Consider the following 20,374-nt stretch of genomic DNA (forward strand, 5'->3'; position numbering starts at 1 on the left):
AGAGGCGGAGCAACACTACAAAGACCAGAGCTTCAACTTCACACTGCAGAAACGAGAGTGAAGTTTGTCAGAGTGGCAGCCACGCAAGCCTCTGTTTCTCTCTAAAAGAAGATTCAAACTGAGTTCATCAGGTGTTTCTCAACAACACAACAGAGTCTCTGCCAAACACTGGTGAGTACAGCTGATAATATTTACACTTTCAACAACCAGGATTAACACAAAACTTCAGCTCTACTCAGGCAGGAAGCTCCACTCTTTTCATTTCATACTGAACTATGGCTGTTTGTCTTCAGGTCCTCTAAACAGTAGCCCACTTTAACAGCTTTAAACAGTCTCTCTGTGTCAGTTCTAAGGACTTAAGTAACTTTTAACTGAGTCTTGGTGGTTTGGAGTTCAGTTTCACTCCTACTTTCCTGCTATTATTACTGTTTACTGATCGCTTCCTACATACTGCTTCCTCTATTTCCTCTAGCTGTTTCATATTAAAAGCTTTCCACCAGAGAACCAGCAGGAGGCTTTTAATGTGAAGCAGCTATAGAGGAAATACAATGTGTTTGTCATCAAGTAAGCAGAGCTTTATTAGCAGTGTTATTCTTCAATAGAAATTGGTCTACACAACATGTTATGGATATATTAGGTGCCATTTTTCCAGAGTAGCAAGCTTAAGCTTGTTAACACAGCTTAAATGGTTTTGGTTGCTCGTGGCTCATTGCAAGTCAAAACACAGGATATATAATTCAAAATTACTTTACCTAATATCATATGTTATACTTAAAAGAACAGTAATCACATTTGTTTCTTTTCTTTCACTATATGTGTAGATATGGCTGCTGCAAACTATCTGCGATCTGAAGATCAGTTTCTTTGCTCCATCTGTCTGGATGTGTTCACTGATCCAGTCAGTATACCATGTGGACACAACTTCTGCAAAAACTGCATCACTGAACACTGGAATACTAGTGACAGGTGCCAGTGTCCCATGTGTAAAGAGGCTTTTACCATAAGACCTGATTTGAGGGTCAACACCTTCATCTCTGAGATGGTTGTTCAGTTCAGACAGTCAGCTCAACAGAAAACCAGCAGCAGCAGCTCAGAGCAACAAGTGTCCAAACCAGGAGAAGTTCCCTGTGACATCTGCACTGGAACCAAACTGAATGCCCTGAAGTCCTGCCTGGTGTGTCTGGCCTCCTACTGTGAGACTCACCTGGAGCCTCATCTGACAATGTCAGGCCTGAAAAGACATCAGCTGATCGACCCTGTGGAGAACCTGGAAGGCAGGATGTGTACGAAGCACGATAAACCTCTGGAGCTGTTCTGTAAGACCGACCAGACATGTGTCTGCATGCTCTGCCTCGTTCTAGACCACAAGATGCATAATGTTGTTCCTCTGAAAGAAGAATATGAAGGAAAGAAGGCCGAGCTGGGGAAGACAGAGGCTGAAATTCAGCAGATGATCCAGAAGAGACGACTGAAGATTCAGGAGATCAAACACTCAGTCGACCTCAGTGAGGAAGATGCAGACAGAGAGATAGCAGAAGGTGTTCAGGTCTTCACTGCTCTGAAGGAGTCTGTTGAGAGAGGCCAGGCCAATCTCATCGACACGATCAAAGAGAAGCAGAGAACAACAGAAAAACAGGCCGAAGCTTTCATCAAAGAGCTGGAACAGGAAATCTCTGAGCTGACAAAGAGATGGACTGAAGTGGAGCAGCTCAAACGCTCTGAAGACCATCTCCATCTTCTCCAGAGTGTCCAGTCCCTGAAAGCTGCTCCATCCACCAAGGACTGGACTGAGGTCAGCGTCCGTCCATCATATGAGGGGACTGTGGTGAAAGCTGTGGCTCAGCTGGAGGAGACACTCAGTAAAGAGATGAAGAAGCTGGTCGCTGAGCCAGAGCTGAAGAGGATCCAGAAGAATGCAGTGGATGTGACAGTTGATCCTTATACAGCTTATCCTGATCTCATCGTGTCTGATGATGGGAAACAAGTACGTCTTGGTAAGGTAAAAAAGAATCGCCCAAACAACCCAGAGAGATTTAATGATTGTGTTTGTGTTTTAGGAAAGCAGAGTTTCTCTTCAGGCAGATTTTACTTTGAGGTTAAAGTTAAAGGAAAGATTGACTGGGACTTAGGAGTGGCCAGAGAGTCGATCAACAGGAAGGGAGACATCTCACTGAGACCTGAGGATGGTTACTGGACTATATTTTTGAGAAATGTAAATGAGTACAAAGCTTTTGATGGCCCTCCAGTCAGTCTCTCTCTGAAGTCTCGGCCTCAGAAGGTGGGGGTTTTTGTGGATTATGAGGAGGGTCTGGTCTCCTTTTATGACGTAGGTGCTGCAGCTCTTATCTACTCCTTTACTGGCTGCTGCTTCACTGAGAAACTCCTCCCATACTTCAGTCCTGGTGTTAATGATGGTGGTAAAAAACTCTACCCCTCTGATCATCTCTCCTGTCAGAGTAAATTAATAACTTATCTTATTTCATGTATTGATTTTTTTTTCATTCAAGGGAACATGTACACATTAATGACAACACGTCAGAGTTTACATCTTATTTTCTACATAGCCAAAACATTGATTTGATGCATTCATGTCTTCAATCCTGCATCATGACCCTCGTTATGTGGAGAATATCTATTTAAAACCCTGTTAAACCTTGTTTAGCCGAGTGGTTACAGCGTATACAATACTGTATAACAGCCATGTCCCGGGTTTGATTCCGGCCTTGGAACCACTCCGCCCCCCCATTTTAACATGATTATATCCTATTTTATCATATAACTATTAAATATAAATGTTTATTAAATAAATGTTAATAATAGTCATTTTTGATACATTTTGAGGTAAATATTTGGGTAATTTGGCAGTAATTCCAAAGAAATGTAAAATAGGCTACTTGCTAATTATCACCTAATTACCATGAAATTTGCAGACCTGTAAAATGAAATGCTACCAAAACAAAGTTAAGGTAAGTAAGGCCTATTACATTCCTATAGTGTCTACAGAATACAGTATGTCATTTAATTATAGTGGGCATAAAAAGTTAATGGTGAACGCTAATTAAGAGAATAATTGCTTATAGAATTTTCTATTTTGTGTGAAATGTGGTATAATTAATTACTGGTCACTTTTTATTTGTTTTGTGAATACTGTTAAGATGGCTATTGAGTCAAAGAAATCTGTAAATATGTGATTATTAAATAAAAACTGTAAATAAACTAGTTGTTGAACACAAAGCCTGAGTAAGCAGTGACTTGAGCACCAAACACTAAACAGAAAAGCCTGGTTTACACATAAGCTTTATTTCATGAGAAATACATTGCGTTTCCTGTAATCCACGTTTTTTATCCTTCAGTGATGGAGAGCATAATGATGAATAACTAATTAATGTCTTCAGAATATTTTCCACCTGGCATGTGTTAGTGCTTCACATGGCTGTTATTTATATACCAGGTTTTATGTGAGAGTTTGTAAGAAAATAAAACTAAGAAAATAAAACTCATCAAAACCGTCTTTGTTAGTCTTTCCAACAATCACCAACTCTGGTTCAGTCGGCTACCCACAAACCGCTGACAGTGATCACGTCTGTCTGGGTCAAATTGATCATATAAGCAGATGATTATTTACATTCACTTTTCCCCCTCATCAATCTACACTCAATATGTCATAATGACTGTGATTGTTTTAATTGCAGCTTCAAAATCCATGAGTGATGCAATGAGAAAAAACACTCTTCTTCTTTATTATCATGATATTTTTAACTCACAATGTTACATATTCCATGTCTGAAAAGGCCTATAGTTAAATTGTATGTATATACATTTATATTTCCTGATGTTCTGATTTTCTTGTTGATGATACAGATTGTATTTGTTGTTTGATTTGATGTCAGTATGTTGCCTTGATATCAATGACCATGATGGAAATAAGTCTTATTGTGTTATTGACATGTTACAGATATGTGTGACGTCTCTCTTGTGTCAAATAAACTAAACTCTTCTGGTTAAAGTAAATCTGAGGCACCTTAAAGTTTCAACATAATAAAGATAAGAAACACCTTTTAACATGCCTTACTCCTCCTACCTGTTAGGTATAGCACCACTTTTGCTCCATATTAACCAGAGAGAACCTGGTATTTCCCAAAAAACTTGTAAATCAGAGGGAGGAAACAAACCAACAGAGCTGCAGTGAGAGGCGGAGCAACACTACAAAGACCAGAGCTTCAATGTCACACTGCAGAAATGAGAGTGAAGTTTGTCAGAGTGGCAGCCACGCAAGTCTCTGTTTCTTTCTAAAAGAAAATTCAAACTGAGTTCATCAGGTGTTTCTCAACAACACAGCAGAGTTTCTGCCAAACACTGGTGAGTACAGCTGATAATATTTACACTTTCAACAACCAGGATTAACACAAAAGCTTTAAACAGTCTCTCTGTGTCAGTTCTAAGGACTTTAGTAACTTTTAACTGAGTCTTGGTGGTTTGGAGTTTAGTTTCACTCCTACTTTCCTGCTATTATTACTGTTTACTGATCGCTTCCTACATACTGCTTCCTCTATTTCCTCTAGCTGTTTCATATTAAAAGCTTTCCACCAGAGAACCAGCAGGAGGCTTTTAATGTGAAGCAGCTATAGAGGAAATACAATGTGTCTGTCATCAAGTAAGCAGAGCTTTGTTAGCAGTGTTATTCAATAGAAATTGGTCTACACAACATGTTATGGATATATTAGGAGCCATTTTGCCAGAGTAGCAAGCTTGAGCTTGTCAACAGGGCTTAAATGGTTTTGGTTGCTCGCAGCTCATTGCAAGTCAAAACACAGGATATACAGGTGCAGCTCGAAAAATTAGAATATCACGAAAAAGTTCAATATTCTTTGTCAGTTATTTAAGAAAGTGAAAATGTAATATATTAAAGACTCATTGCACATAAACTAAAATGTTTCAAGCATTTTTTCATTTTAATTTTTATAGTTACAGCCTACAGCTCAAAAAACAAAGAAAAAGGTATCTCAAATTATTAGAATATTTCATATTGAGTTTCAGTAAATTACTATTCATACAGAATAAATGCTGTGTATCGCTCAGTCTAGTTCAGTACACACAGCCACAATCATGGGGAAGCCTGCTGACTTGACAGTTTTCCAGAAGACAATCATCGAGACCCTCCACAAGGAGGGTCAGCCACAGAAGGTCATCGCTGAAAGGGCTGGCTGTCCGCAGAGTGCTGTATCGAAGCATGTTCACGGAAAGTTGAATGGAAGGGAAAAGTGAGGTAGGAAAAGTTTCACAAGCAACAAGGATGACTGCAGCCTTGAGAAGATTGTCAAGCAAAGCAGATTCAAGAACTTGGGAGAGCTTCAGAAGGAGTGGACTGAGGCTGGAGTCAGTGCATCAAGAGCCAGCACTCACAGACGTCTTCAGGAAGCAGGCTACAGCTGTCACATTCTTCGTATCAAGCCACTCCTGAACCAGAGATAACGTCAGAAGCATCTTACCTGGGCTAAGGAGAAGAAGAACTGGACCATTGCTCAGTGGTCCAAAGTCCTCCTTTCAGATGAAAGTAAATTTTGCATTTCATTTGGAAATCAAGGTCCCAGAGTCTGGAGGAAGAGTGGAGGGGTACAGAATCCAAGTTGCTTGAAGTCCAGTGTGAAGTTTCAAAAGTCAGTGATGATTTGGGGTGCCATGTCATCTGCTGGTGTTGGTCCACTGTGTTTTAGCAAGTCCAAAGTCAATGCAGGCGTCTACCAGGAAATTTTAGAGCACTTCATGCTTCCGTCTGCTGACAAGCTTTATGGAGATGCCGATTTCCTATTCCAGCAGGACTTAGCACCTGCCCACAGTGCCAAAACTACTGCTAACTGGTTTGCTGACCATGATATTACTCTGCTTGATTGGCCAGCCAACTTGCCTGACCTGAAGCCCATAGAGAATCTATGGGATATTGTCAAGAGGAAGATGAGAAACATCCAACCCAACAATACAGATGAGCTGTAGACCAATATCAAAGCAACCTGGGCTTCAATAACGCCTCAGCAGCGCCACAGGCTGATTGCCTTAATGCCACGCCACATTGATGCAGTAATTCGTGCATTTATACACTCAATACCAAGTATTGAGTGTAAAAATGCACATACTTTACAGAAGTTGGACATTTCTGTATTGTAAATCCTTTTTTTGATTGATCTTATTAAGTATTCTAATATTTTGAGATACCTTTTTTTTATCTTTTGAGCTGTAGGCTGTAATTATCAAAATTAAAATGAAAAAATGCTTGAAACATTTTAGTTTATATGTAATGAGTCTATAATATATTACATTTTCACTTTCTTAAATAACTGACGAAGAATATTGAACTTTTTTGCGATATTCTAATTTTTTGAGCTGCACCTGTATAATTAAAAATTACTTTACCGAATATCATATGTTATACTTAAAAGAACAGTAATCACATTTGTTTGTTTCTTTTCTTTCACTATGTGTATAGATATGGCTGCTGCAAACTATCTGCGATCTGAAGATCAGTTCCTGTGCTCCATCTGTCTGCATGTGTTTACTGATCCAGTCAGTATACCATGTGGACACAACTTCTGCAAGAACTGCATCAATGAACACTGGAATACTAGTGATCAGTACCTGTGTCCGATGTGTAAAAAGGTTTTCAACACAAGACCTGAACTGCACGTCAACACTTTCATCTCTGAGATGGTTGTTCAGTTCAGACAGTCAGCTCAACAGAAAACCAGCAGCAGCAGCTCAGAGCAACAAGTGTCCAAACCAGGAGAAGTTCCTTGTGACGTCTGCACTGGAACCAAACTGAAGGCCCTGAAGTCCTGCCTGTTGTGTCTGGCCTCCTACTGTGAGACTCACCTGGAGCCTCATCTGACAATGTCAGGGCTGAAAAGACATCAGCTGATCGACCCTGTGGAGAACCTGGAAGGCAGGATGTGTGCAAAGCACGATAAACCTCTGGAGCTGTTCTGTAAGACCGACCAGATATGTGTCTGCATGCTCTGTCATGTTGTAGACTACAAGATGCATGATGTCGTTCCTCTGAAAGAAGAATATGAAGGAAAGAAGGCCAAGCTGGGGAAGACAGAGGCTGAAATCCAGCAGATGATCCTGAAGAGACGACTGAAGATTCAGGAGATCAAACACTCAGTGTACCTCAGTGAGGAAAATGCAGACAGAGAGATAGCAGAAGGTGTTCAGGTCTTTACTGCTCTGAAGGAGTCTGTTGAGAGAGGCCAGGCCAATCTCATCGACACGATCAAAGAGAAGCAGAAAACAACAGAAAAACAGGCCGAAGCTTTCATCAAAGAGCTGAAACAGGAAATCTCTGAGCTGACGAAGAGAAAAACTGAAGTGGAGCAGCTCTCACGCTCTGAAGACCATCTCCATCTTCTCCAGAGTGTCCAGTCCCTGAAAGCTGCTCCACCCACGAAGGACTGGACAGAGGTCAGCGTCCGTCCATCATATGAGGGGACTGTGGTGAAAGCTATGGCTCAGCTGGAGGAGACACTCAGTAAAGAGATGAAGAAGCTGGTTAAAAATGAGTTCAAGAGGGTCCAGCAGTATGCAGTAGATGTGACTCTTGATCCTCATACAGCTCATCCTAAACTCATCCTGTCTTACGATGGGAAACAAGTGAATCATGGTGATGTGAGGAAGAATCTCCCAGACAACCCAGAAAGATTTTCTGATTGTGTTGGTGTTTTAGGAAAGCAGAGTTTCTCTGGTGTTGACGTGCAGTTCAGGTCTTGTGTTGAAAACCTTTTTACACATCGGACACAGGCACCTGTCACTAGTATTCCAGTGTTTATTAATGCAGTTTTTGCAGAAGTTGTGTCCACATGGTGTACTGACTGGATCAGTGAACACATCCAGACAGATGGAGCACAGAAACTGATCTTCAGATCGCAGATAGTTTGCAGTAGCCATATCTACACACATAGTGAAAGAAAACAAACAAATGTGATTACTGTTCTTTTAAGTATAACATATGATATTAGGTAAAGTAATTTTGAATTATATATCCTGTGTTTTGACTTGCAATGAGCCGCAAGCAACCAAAACCATTTAAGCCGTGTTGACAAGCTCAAGCGTGCTACTCTGGCAAAATAGCCTCTAATATATCCATAACATGTTGTGTAGACCAAATACAATATTATTGAAGAATAACACTGTTAACAAAGCTCTGCTTACTTGATGACAAACACATTTTATTTCTTCTATAACTGCTTCACATTAAAAGCCTCCTGCTGGTTCTCTGGTGGAAAGCTTTTAATATGAAACAGCTAGAGGAAATAGAGGAAGCAGTATGTAGGAAGCGATCAGTAAACAAGGCAAGGCAAGGCAAGGCAGCTTTATTTGTATAGCACATTTCAACAACAGGGCAATTCAAAGTGCTTTACAGAAACAATCAAGAACATTGCGACAAAGTGCAAAAGAACATTAAGACATAATTAAAACAGTTATAAAAACATTAAAACATTAAAACATTAAAGATTAGAAAATAAAAACAAGCTAAAAATAAAAGCTAGGATAGAAACTAAAATAGCGTAAAACACAAAAGAGTAAAAGCTCTAGTGCAGTATCAGATCATTATCTGGTTTAATGAAAGGCAGCCGCAAACAGGAAAGTTTTAAGCTTTGTTTTAAAAGAGCTCAGAGTTGAAGCGGTCCTGCAGGTTTCTGGGAGCTTGTTCAAGATATTTGGTGCATAAAAACTGAATGCTGCTTCTGCATGTTTAGTTCTGACCCTGGGGACACTAAGCAGACCTGATCCAGATGACCTGAGAGGTCTGGATAGTTCATAACACAGCAGAAGATCGGAAATATATTTTGGCCCTAAACCATTTAGTGCTTTGTAAACCAGCAGCAGTATTTTGAAATCAATTCTCTGAGAGACAGGCAGCCAGTGTAGAGACTTCAGAACTGGACTGATGTGATCCACTTTCTTGGTCTTAGTGAGGACTCTAGCAACAGCGTTCTGAATCAGCTGCAGCTGTTTGATTGATTTTTTAGGAAGACCAGTAAAGACGCCGTTACAGTAGTCAAGTCGGCTGAAGATAAATGCATGGACTAGTTTTTCCAAATCCTGCTGAGACATCAGTCCTCTAATTCTTCTTATATTCTTCAGGTGATAGTAGGCTGTCTTTGTAATTGTCTTTATATGGCTGTTAAAGCTCAGGTCAGAGTCCATGATTACACCAAGGTTTCTGGCTTGGTCCGAGCTTTTTAACATCACAGATTGTAGGTGAGCACTAACCTTTAATCTTTCCTTTTGGGCTCCAAAAACTACGACCTCAGTTTTGTCTTTGTTCAGCTGAAGGAAATTCTACAGTAATAGTAACAGTAATAATGGCAGGAAAGTAGGAGTGAAACTAAACTCCAAACCACCAAGACTCAGTTAAAAGTTACTAAAGTCCTGAGAACTGACACAGAGAGACTGTTTAAAGCTGTTAAAGTGGGTTACTGTTTAGAGGACCTGAAGACAAACAGACATAGTTCAGTATGAAATGAAAAGAGTGGAGCTTCCTGCCTGAGTAGAGCTGAAGTTTTGTGTTAATCCTGGTTGTTGAAAGTGTAAATATTATCAGCTGTACTCACCAGTGATTGGCAGAGACTCTGTTGTGTTGTTGAGAAACACCTGATGAACTCAGTTTTAATTTTCTTTTAGAGAGAAACAGAGACTTGCGTGGCTGCCACTCTGACAAACTTCACTCTCGTTTCTGAAGTGTGACGTTGAAGCTCTCGTTTTTCTAGTGTTGCTCCGCCGAGCAAAGGTGGTGGTATACCTAACAACTGGGAGGAGTAAGGCATGTTAAAAGGTGTTTCTTATCTTTATTATGTTGAAACTTTAAGGTGCCTCAGATTTACTTTAACCAGAAGAGTTTAGTTTATTTAACACAAGAGAGACGTCACACATATCTGTAACATGTCAATAACACAACAAGACTTATTTCCATCATGGTCATTGATATCAAGGCAACATACTGACATCAAATCAAACAACAAATACAATCTGTATCATCGACAAGAAAATCAGAACATCAGGAAATAAAAATATATATACATACAATTTAACTATAGGCCTTTTCAGACATGGAATATGTAACATTGTGAGTTAAAAATGTCATGATAAAAAAGAAGAGTGTTTTTTCTCATTGCATCACTCATGGATTTTGAAGCTGGAATTAAAACAATCACAGTCATTATGACATATTGAGTGTAGATTAATGAGGGGGAAAAAGTGAATGTAAATAATCATCTGCTTATATGATCAATTTGACCCAGACAGACGTGATCACTGTAAGCGGTTTGTGGGTAGCCGACTGAACCAGAGTTGGTGATTGTTGGAAAGACTAACAAAGACGGTTTTGATGAGTTTTATTTTGTTTGTGTCGACTTTGACTGAAATGTGTTTTACGATGCTCCGCCGCTAGAACAGTTGATTCGCCCAGTTGAAACTACAGCAGCGGAGGGCCACACACACAAACATACACCTAATGTAGGCCTATAGCTACATGTTGAAAAATTACTTTTACTCTTCCACGAAACATTCATCACTTGACATGACTGTCTGTCTGAGTCATTCCATTCAACCATAAAATATGCAGGTTGTGCAACGAACTGGCAACCATTAAATTCAAGTGAAAGCAATGGAACGGAGGACGGAAAGTCTGACATCTAGTGGCTGAATGTTATCAATGTTTTCAATAGCACCTTTAACATTATTAAAAGGAAAAACAGCAAATATTCAACTCTGTGAAGCTGGAAACATGAAATGTTTTTACATGAAATATGACTTAAACCATCAAAATGATGAATCCATTCATTTTCTGTTGCTCTACTAATTAACTAATCGTTCAGTTTGAACAAAAAAAAGATATTTTATAAACTTTTTGTATGTTTTGTCATAGTCAAGTCAACACACTGACACACTGACAGCTGGTGTTGTCTGTTGGGTTTGAGTTTGCCATGTTATGATTTGAGCATATATTTCTTATGCTAAATGCAGTACCTGTGAGGGTTTCTGGACAATATCTGTCATTGTTTTGTGTTGTTAATTGATATGCAAAAATAAATATATACATGCATTTGCATAAAGCAGCATATTTGCCCACTCCCATGTTGACAAGAGTATAAAATGATTGACAAATCTCCCTTTAAGGTACATTTTGAACAGATAAAAAAATGTATGATTAATTTGCTATTCATTGCGATTAAATATTTTAATCGATTGACAGTCCTGATTAATATCTCTACGTCCACTGGATTAAAATGGAGGCTCTGCCTCTTATTGACCTGTTGCCATGGTGAATCGTAGTATCAGAGCTCCATTGATGATGGCTTTTTATGTTCAGGTTCAACCTACTCAGAGTTGATTGAACTGACTCTGATCAGCTGTTCTGAAACCGAAAACGCACAAGTTTCCCTCCTCAGGATTAGTCAACTCAGAGTTCAGGTTTAGGCTTAGAGTTTGTTAAACCTTCTTTCTGAAACGAGGCCGTGTTCTCCACACAGACACAACAACAAGTTTAAAATCACACAGTATCAATAAAACAAGAAAAGGTAAAACAAGCCAGTTTGTTCTCTGCTTTCTGTCCTGCAGCGTATTGTGAGTGCACAGAGTCTGAGCGAGGACGATATAGAATGAGAGGATGGAGAGGAAACACCCGCCACCTTCCCCTTCCCCCTCCTCTTCCTCATGTGGACCCCTCCTTCCATGACGACCTGCTAACGCCTCGGCCTCCATCACTCCGGCCGACGTCCATCACTTCCCATCAAGGCGTCCTAAAGGGAATTCGTTTTTTATTCCTGGTTTATCCATGACAGTAGTGTTTGTTTTTTTTTACTTAAATTACCCGTTTTGGGGTATAAAGAGTATCTGGATCATAACGGCCAGAGAATTACAAGAGCCCGTCCCCGCTCCACCATCATTAGGTATGTTCTCATTAACTGGACTGGGTGTTAACATGAATCCGTTCCTTCCCTCAGGGTGGTGTAGCACGCATCCTGACAGCATCATGTACCAGGTTTACACTGTCTGACAACCATCTTCATGGTTATTATGATATCAGTCGTAGAAAGTGACACAAACAGGAATCTTCTCTCTGCTCGGATGCTTCACAAAGTATTTATTGTTTTATGTTATCAGTCGTCTTTCTGTTCAGTCTCAACTAAACACTTTTTAAAAAGTGATTTTTGTTCATTTTAAAGAGGACGATCCTCTTTAGGAAAAACAAAATAAAAAATGTGAACAAACTATGAAGTTGTCTTGTGAGTTTATTTGATTAGGTCAACATTATGAGCTTTCGTGCTTGTCGCTGTGCACGGGTCAACGCTCGCAATCTAGTGATTAAACATTATTAAAATAAGCATCCTACAACAGTTTGTGTGACTTTGTGCCCAGCAGCTCTTCATTTCTGTACCTGTAATTATAGAGACCAAAGAGACGTCCCAGAAACTACAGTAAAGATCTTCTCCTCCAGAGATTCATCCACAGCAGGTCAAGACTAAACTTCCTGTTTCACTACTGCGTCACTTTTTCTTTATCATTTCTTCAAAGAAATAACTGCGTTGCGACTCAAATTGTTTTCATCGCTGGTCAGTCCTGCTTTGCCTGGAATCCCACAATGCTTTGGGATACACTCGTGTCCCAAAGAAAACAGCATTAATGGAACAGTTCAACATTTTAGGAAATATGTTTATTCGCTTTCTTGCTGAGTGTTAGACGAGAAGATATATAACACTCACGTCTGTATGTTAAATATGAAGCTACAGCCAGGATGTGGTTAGTGTAGCTTAGCATAAAGACTGGAAGCAGGGGGAAACTGCTAGCCTGGCTCTGTCTGAAGTTTAAAAACACACCTGCCAACACCTCTAAAGCTCACTTATTAACATATTGTGTGTAGATTATTTAATGTGTATACAAACAGAAATGTAAAAACTACACTTTGTGGTTTTAGTTGTATTTTAGAAGTGAAAGGACGAAGAGTCTGAACTCACCACGGTTCTGATCTGATCCATTTGTCTCTGGAAGTGATTCTTCGTATGTTTTACGGAGATGAATCTCAGTGAAAGAGCTCCAACACATCACTACTGTCTGTGTCTCCGTTTTAATTTGATTTATGATGTGCATTCAGAAACTATACAGATTTACAAGTTTTGCTGGGAAATTATATTTACATTCAGAAAAGAACTACCATTGTACAACGAATTCTGACAAAATTAAAGAACGTATTTATTTTAACACAATAACGGGAACACCAGACAATATAATCTGATACAACAGGTAAGAAGTTATAAATGGTGTACTTTTTATTATTATTTATTTAGTCTGGGATTCTATTTATTTATTCTATTTTGGCTTCAGTTTCTTCTTCTGTACTTTACTTTTTACTCTTTGTTTGGATCCACCATCTCTCCTCAGTCAGTTTTATTCTTCTGCTTCTCCTTCTTCACCGACCTCTTCACTCGCCCTCCAGTTTGGTGGCGTTCAGTTCCAACGCCAGCTGCACTGAGTCGGCGCTCCGTGATAGGAAGACAAACAGATACAATACCACAAACTCTCACATAAAACCTGGCATATAAATAACAGACATGTGAAGCACTAACACATGCCAGGTGGAAAATATTCTGAAGACATTATTATTCATCATTATGCTCTCCATCACTGTAGGATAAAAACGTGGATTACAGGAAACACAATGTATTTCTCATGAAATACAACTTATGTGTAAACCAGGCTTTTCTGTTTAGTGTTTGGTGCTCAAGTCACTGCTTACTCAGGCTTTGTGTTCAACAACTAGTTTATTGACAGTTTTTATTTAACAATCACATATTTACAGATTTCTTTGACTCAATAGACATCTTACCAGTATTCACAAAACAAATAAAAAGTGACCAGTAATTAATTATACCACATTTCACACAAAATGGAAAATTCTATTAGCATTTATTCTCTTAATTAACTTTCACCATTAACTTTTTATGCCCACTATAAATAAATGACATACTGTATTCTGTAGACACTATAGTGTCTGTAGACACTATAGGGATGTAATAGGCGTGGAGAATATCTATTTAAAACCCTGTTAAACCTTGGTAGCCGAGTGGTTACAGCGTATACAATACTGTATAACCGCCATGTACCGGGTTTGATTCCGGCCTTGGGACCTCTCCGCCCCCCCATTTTAACATGATTATATCCTATTTTATCGTATAACTATTAAATATAAATCTTTATTAAATAAATGTTTATAATAAAGTAATTTTCTATACATTTTGAGGTAAATATTGGGGTAATTTGGCAGTAATTCCAAAGAAATGTCAAATAGGTTACTTGCTAATTATTACCTAATTGCAATGAAATTTGCAGAACTGTAAAATGAAGTGCTACCAAAACAAAATTAAGATAAGTAAGGCCTATTACATCCCTATAGTGTCTACAGAATACAGTATGTCATTTAATTATAGTGGGCATAAAAAGTTAATGGTGAAAGTTAATTAAAGGGACTATTTGTAACTTTGTACGCGCATAAATGTAGCGGGTCGTCACACATGCGCGCTCACATATGCGCGTTCGCGTGTAGCCGCTGCCTCTCCAACTCTGCCTGCCTGCCTTCGCTCAGAGAGCGCGCGCGTTCTCAGCTCGCTCCACCTCTAGACGTGAACGCGCGCTCTCTCCACACTGCAGAAGAGTTAGTTTAGCTCTGAGAATATCTAGTGAATGCACAGTGGATGTTTGTGCAGAAAAAAAATGCTGGAGCTCCTCCAGACCAACAGAGGTTTCCCGTGTCTTGTGAAGTAACGTAGCTCCTTAGCTAGTAACGTTACCCTCTCGTTACCGACCGGGTGCCGGTGTCTCCTCTGCTCTCTCCGGCTGCGGGAGGAGAGCAGGGAGACACGCTGCAGAGCCCCGCTGCTTCAGCCTGCACTTAGGCAGGAAAAGCCAACACTAGGATCAGATCTAAATCATGTTCATGGAGAGACCTTCGTCTGGTCAGCTAACATTACTGCCAAGCAGCTGAAATATAGAGTGATATTGTGGTTTTAGGTGACGTGTGTCGCCTCACTGTTTTGAGTGATGCTCGTTCAGGTGTATTGAGAGCGAGCAAGCGCGAGCCCGACGCTGACTTTCGTTGATTTCACGGCCACAGGTGTCGCTGTTAAGAAGCATTTCTGAATGTTACAAATAGTCCCTTTAAGAGAATAGATGCTAACAGAATTTTCTATTTTGTGTGAAATGTGGTATAATTAATTACTGGTCACTTTTTATTTGTTTTGTGAATACTGGTAAGATGGCTATTGAGTTAAAGAAATCTGTAAATATGTGATTGTTAAATAAAAACTGTCAATAAACTACTTGTTGAACACAAAGCCTGAGTAAGCAGTGACTTGAGCACCAAACACTAAACAGAAAAGACTGGTTTACACATAAGCTGTGTTTCATGAGAAATACATTGTTTCCTGTAATCCACGTTTTTTATCCTTCAGTGATGGAGAGCATAATGATGAATGTAAATAATGTCTTCAGAATATTTTCCACCTGGCATGTGTTAGTGCTTCACATGGCTGTTATTTAAATACCAGGTTTTATGTGAGAGTTTGTGGTATTGTACCTGTTTGTCTTCCTATCACAGAGCGCTGAGTCAGACATTGGAACTGGAGGCCAACAAACTGGAGGGCAGGTGAAGAGGTCAGTGAAGAAGGAGAAGCAGAAGAATAAAACTGACTGAGGAGAGATGGTGGATCCAAACAAAGAGTAAAAAGTAAAGGACAGAAGAAGAAACTGAATCATATAAAAAATACACCATTTATAACTTCTTACCTGTTGTATCAGATTATATTGTCTGGTGTTCCCGTTATTGTGTTAAAATACATACGTTCTTTAATTTTGTCAGAATTCATTGTACAATGGTAGTTCTTTGCTGAATGCAAATCTAATTTTGCATCAAAACTTGTAAATGTGTATAGTTTCTGAATGCACATCATAAATCAAATTAAAACGGAGACACAGACAGTAGTGATGTGTTGGAGCTCTTTCACTGAGATTCATCTCCGTAAAACATACGAAGAATCACTTCCAGAGACAAATGGATCAGATCAGAACTGTGGTGAGTTCAGACTCTTCGTCCTTTCACTTCTAAAATACAACTAAAACCACAAAGTGTAGTTTTTACATTTCTGTTTGTATAAACATTAAAACAATCTACACACAATATGTTAATAAGTGAGCTTTAGAGGTGTTGGCAGGTGTGTTTTTAAACTTTAGACAGAGCCAGGCTAGCAGTTTCCCCCTGCTTCCAGTCTTTATGCTAAGCTAGGCTAACCACATCCTGGCTGTAGCTTCATATTTAACATACAGACGTGAGTGTTATTGATCTTCTCGTCTAACACTCAGCAAGAAAGCGAATAAACATAATTCCTAAAATGTTGAACTGTTCCATTAATGCTGTTTTCTTTGGGACACGAGTGTATCGCAAAGCATTGTGGGTTTCCAGGCAAAGCAGGACTGACCAGCGACGAAAACAATTTGAGTCATAACGCAGTTATTTCTTTGAAGAAATGATAAAGAAAAAGTGACGCAGTAGTGAAACAGGAAGTTTAGACTTGACCTGCTGTGGATGAATCTCTGTGGAGGAGAAGATCTTTACTGTAGTTTCTGGGACGTCTCTTTGGTCTCTAAAATTACAGGTACAGAAATGAAGAGCTGCTGGGCACAAAGTCACACAAACTGTTGTAGGATGCTTATTTTAATAATGTTTGGTCACTAGATTGCGAGCGTTGACCAGTGCACAGCGACAAGCACGAAAGCTCATAATTGTTGACATAATTAAATAAACTCACAAGACAACTTCATAGTTTGTTCACATTTTTTATTTTGTCTTTCCTAAAGAGGATCGTCCTCTTTAAAATGAACAAAAATCACTTTTTAAAAAGTGTTTAGTTGAGACTGAACAGAAAAACGACTGATAACATAAAACAATAAATACTTTGTGAAGCATCCGAGCAGAGAGAAGATTCCTGTTTGTGTCACTTTCTACGACTGATATCATAATAACCATGAAGATGGTTGTCAGACAGTGTAAACCTGGTACATGATGCTGTCAGGATGCGTGCTACACCACCCTGAGGGAAGGAACGGATTCATGTTAACACCCAGTCCAGTTAATGAGAACATACCTAATGATGGTGGAGCGGGGACGGGCTCTTGTAATTCTCTGGCCGTTATGATCCAGATACTCTTTATACCCCAAAACGGGTAATTTAAGTAAAAAAAACAAACACTACTGTCATGGATAAACCAGGAATAAAAAACGAATTCCCTTTAGGACGCCTTGATGGGAAGTGATGGACGTCGGCCGGAGTGATGGAGGCCGAGGCGTTAGCAGGTCGTCATGGAAGGAGGGGTCCACTTGAGGAAGAGGAGGGGGAAGGTGGCGGGTGTTTCCTCTCGATCCTCTCATTCTATATCGTCCTCGCTCAGACTCTGTGCACTCACAATACGCTGCAGGACAGAAAGCAGAAAACAAACTGGCTTGTTTTACCTTTTCTTGTTTTATTGATACTGTGTGATTTTAAACTTGTTGTTTCTGTGTGGAGAACACGGCCTCGTTTCAGAAAGCAGGTTTAACAAACTCTAAACCTAAACCTGAACTCTGAGTTGACTAATCCTGAGGAGGGAAACTCTTTTGAGTTTTTGGTTTCAGAACAGCTGATCAGAGTCAGTTCAATCAACTCTGAGTAGGTTGAACCTGAAGATAAAAAGTCATCATCAATGGAGCTCTGATACTACGATTCACCATGGCAACAGGTCAATAAGAGGCAGAGCCTCCATTTTAATCCAGTGGACGTAGAGATATTAATCAGGGCTGTCAATCGATTAAAATATTTAATCACAATGAATATCAAATTAATCATACATTTTTTATCTGTTCAAAATGTATCTTAAAGGGAGATTTGTCAATCATTTCATACTCTTATCAACATGGGAGTGGGCAAATATGCTGCTTTATGCAAATGTATGTATATATTTATTTTGCATATCAATTAACAACACAAAACAATGACAGATATTGTCCAGAAACCCTCACAGGTACTACATTTAGCATAACAAATATATGCTCAAATCATAACATGGCAAACTCAAACCCAACAGACAACAACAGCTGTCAGTGTGTCAGTGTGCTGACTTGACTATGACAAAACATACAAAAAGTTTATAAAATATCTTTTTTTTGTTCTAGATTATATTACCCAACACTTTATACAAGATCAAAATGAACGATTAGTTAATTAGTAGAGCAACAGAAAATGAATGGATTCATTATTTTGATGGTTTAAGTCATATTTCATGTAAAAACATTTCATGGTTCCAGCTTCACAGAGTTGAAGATTTGCTGTTTTTCCTTTTAATAATGTTAAAGGTGCTATTGAAAACATTGATAACATTCAGCCACTAGATGTCACACTTTCCCTCCTCCGTTCCATTGCTTTCACTTGAATTTAATGGTTGCCAGTTCGTTGCACAACCTGCATATTTTATGGTCGAATGGAATGACTCAGACAGACAGTCATGTCAAGTGATGAATGTTTCGTGGTAGAGTAAAAGTCATTTTGCAACATGTAGCTATAGGCCTACATTAGGTGTATGTTTGTGTGTGTGGCCCTCCGCTGCTGTAGTTTCAACTGGGCGAATCAACTGTTCTAGTGGCGGAGCATCGTAAAACACACTTCAGTCAAAGTCGACACAAACTAAATAAAACTCATCAAAACCGTCTTTGTTAGTCTTTCCAACAATCACCAACTCTGGTTCAGTCGGCTACCCTCAAACCGATAACAGTGATCACGTCTGTCTGGGTCAAATTGATCATATAAGCAGATGATTATTTACATTCACTTTTTCCCCTCATCAATCTACACTCAATATGTCATAATGACAGAGAAAACAGGATTTTAGAAATTTGTGATTGTTTTAAGTCCAGCTTCAAAATCCATGAGTGATGCAATGAGAAAAAACACTCTTCTTCTTTATCATGATATTTTTAACTCACAGTGTTACATATTCCATGTCTGAAAAGGCCTATAGTTAAATTGTATGTATATACATTTTTATTTCCTGATGTTCTGATTTTCTTGTTGATGACACAGATTGTATTTGTTGTTTGATTTGATGTCAGTATGTTGCCTTAATATCAATGACCATGATGTAAATAAGTCTTATTGTGTTATTGACATGTTACAGATATGTGTGACGTCTCTCTTGTGTCAAATAAAATAAACTCTTCTGGTTAGAGTAAATCTGAGGCACCTTAAAGTTTCAACATAATAAATATAAGAAACACCTTTTAACATGCCTTACTCCTCCTACCTGTTAGGTATAGCACCACTTTTGCTCCATATTAACAAGAGAGTACCTGGTATTTCCCAATAACCTTGTAAATCAGAGGGAGGAAACAAACCAACAGAGCTGCAGTGAGAGGCGGAGCAACACTAGAAAGACCAGAGCTTCAACGTCACACTGCAGAAACGAGAGTGAAGTTTGTCAGAGTGGCAGCCACGCAAGTCTGTGAATGATAGTGATGTGAGGAAGAATCTCCCAGACAACCCAGAGAGATTTTCTGATTGTGTTTTTGTTTTGGGAAAGCAGAGTTTCTCTTCAGGCAGATTTTACTTTGAGGTTCAAGTTAAAGGAAAGACTGAATGGAATTTAGGAGTGGCCAGAGAGTCGATCAACAGGAAGGGAGACATCACACTGACTCATGAGGAAGGTTACTGGACTATATGGTTGAGAAATGGAAATGAGTACAAAGCTGCTACTAGCCCACCAGTCATTCTCTCTCTGAAGTCTCAGCCTCAGAAGGTGGGGGTGTTTGTGGATTATGAGGAGGGTCTGGTCTCCTTTTATGACGTAGATGCTGCAGCTCTTATCTACTCCTTTACTGGCTGCTGCTTCACTGAGAAACTCTTCCCATACTTCTGTCCTGGTTTTAATGATGGTGGTAAAAACTCTGCTCCTCTGATCATCTCTCCTGTTGGAGTAAATTAATAACATATCTTATTTCATGTATTGATTTTTTTTTTCATTTAAGGGAACATGTACACATTAATGACATCACGTTAGAGTTTACATCTTATTTTCTACATAGCCAACACATTGATTTGATGCATTAATGTCTTCAACCCTGCATCATGACCCACGTTATGTGGAGAATATCTATTGAAAACCTTGTTAAACCTTGTTAGCCGAGTGGTTACAGCGTATACAATGTTGTATAACAGCCATGTCCCGGGTTTGATTCCGGCCTTGGTACCTCTCCGCCCCCCATTTTAACATGATTATATCCTATTTTAGCGTATAATTATTTAAT

General features: G+C 39.2%; 2 protein-coding genes across 2 annotated transcripts; both read left to right on the forward strand.

Annotated features, from left to right (window-relative positions):
* The first annotated feature begins 46 nt into the window (after nt 1–46).
* On the forward strand, nt 47–3,234 carry LOC141764560 (E3 ubiquitin-protein ligase TRIM21-like). Its single transcript, XM_074629862.1, has 2 exons — nt 47–171; nt 822–3,234. The coding sequence occupies exon 2, from the start codon at nt 824–826 to the stop codon at nt 2,579–2,581; it is 1,758 nt and encodes a 585-aa protein (XP_074485963.1). The 5' UTR covers nt 47–171; nt 822–823; the 3' UTR covers nt 2,582–3,234.
* A 3,215-nt stretch (nt 3,235–6,449) lies between these two features.
* Nucleotides 6,450–20,135, forward strand: LOC141764586 (E3 ubiquitin-protein ligase TRIM21-like). Its single transcript, XM_074629898.1, has 2 exons — nt 6,450–7,641; nt 19,570–20,135. The coding sequence occupies exons 1-2, from the start codon at nt 6,472–6,474 to the stop codon at nt 20,050–20,052; spliced, it is 1,653 nt and encodes a 550-aa protein (XP_074485999.1). The 5' UTR covers nt 6,450–6,471; the 3' UTR covers nt 20,053–20,135.
* The last annotated feature ends 239 nt before the right edge of the window (nt 20,136–20,374 follow it).

Source organism: Sebastes fasciatus, chromosome 3 (genome assembly GCF_043250625.1).
Source record: "Sebastes fasciatus isolate fSebFas1 chromosome 3, fSebFas1.pri, whole genome shotgun sequence".
Taxonomy (NCBI): domain Eukaryota; kingdom Metazoa; phylum Chordata; class Actinopteri; order Perciformes; family Sebastidae; genus Sebastes; species Sebastes fasciatus.

Bases quoted from the DNA above. Each gene is read 5' to 3' on its own strand.
- LOC141764560 (XM_074629862.1), top strand. From the start codon at position 824: ATGGCTGCTGCAAACTATCTGCGATCTGAAGATCAGTTTCTTTGCTCC.
- LOC141764586 (XM_074629898.1), top strand. From the start codon at position 6,472: ATGTGTATAGATATGGCTGCTGCAAACTATCTGCGATCTGAAGATCAG. The intron at 7,642-19,569 runs GTGAATCATGGT...CAGCCACGCAAG, and splicing joins TGTCTTACGATGGGAAACAA to TCTGTGAATGATAGTGATGT.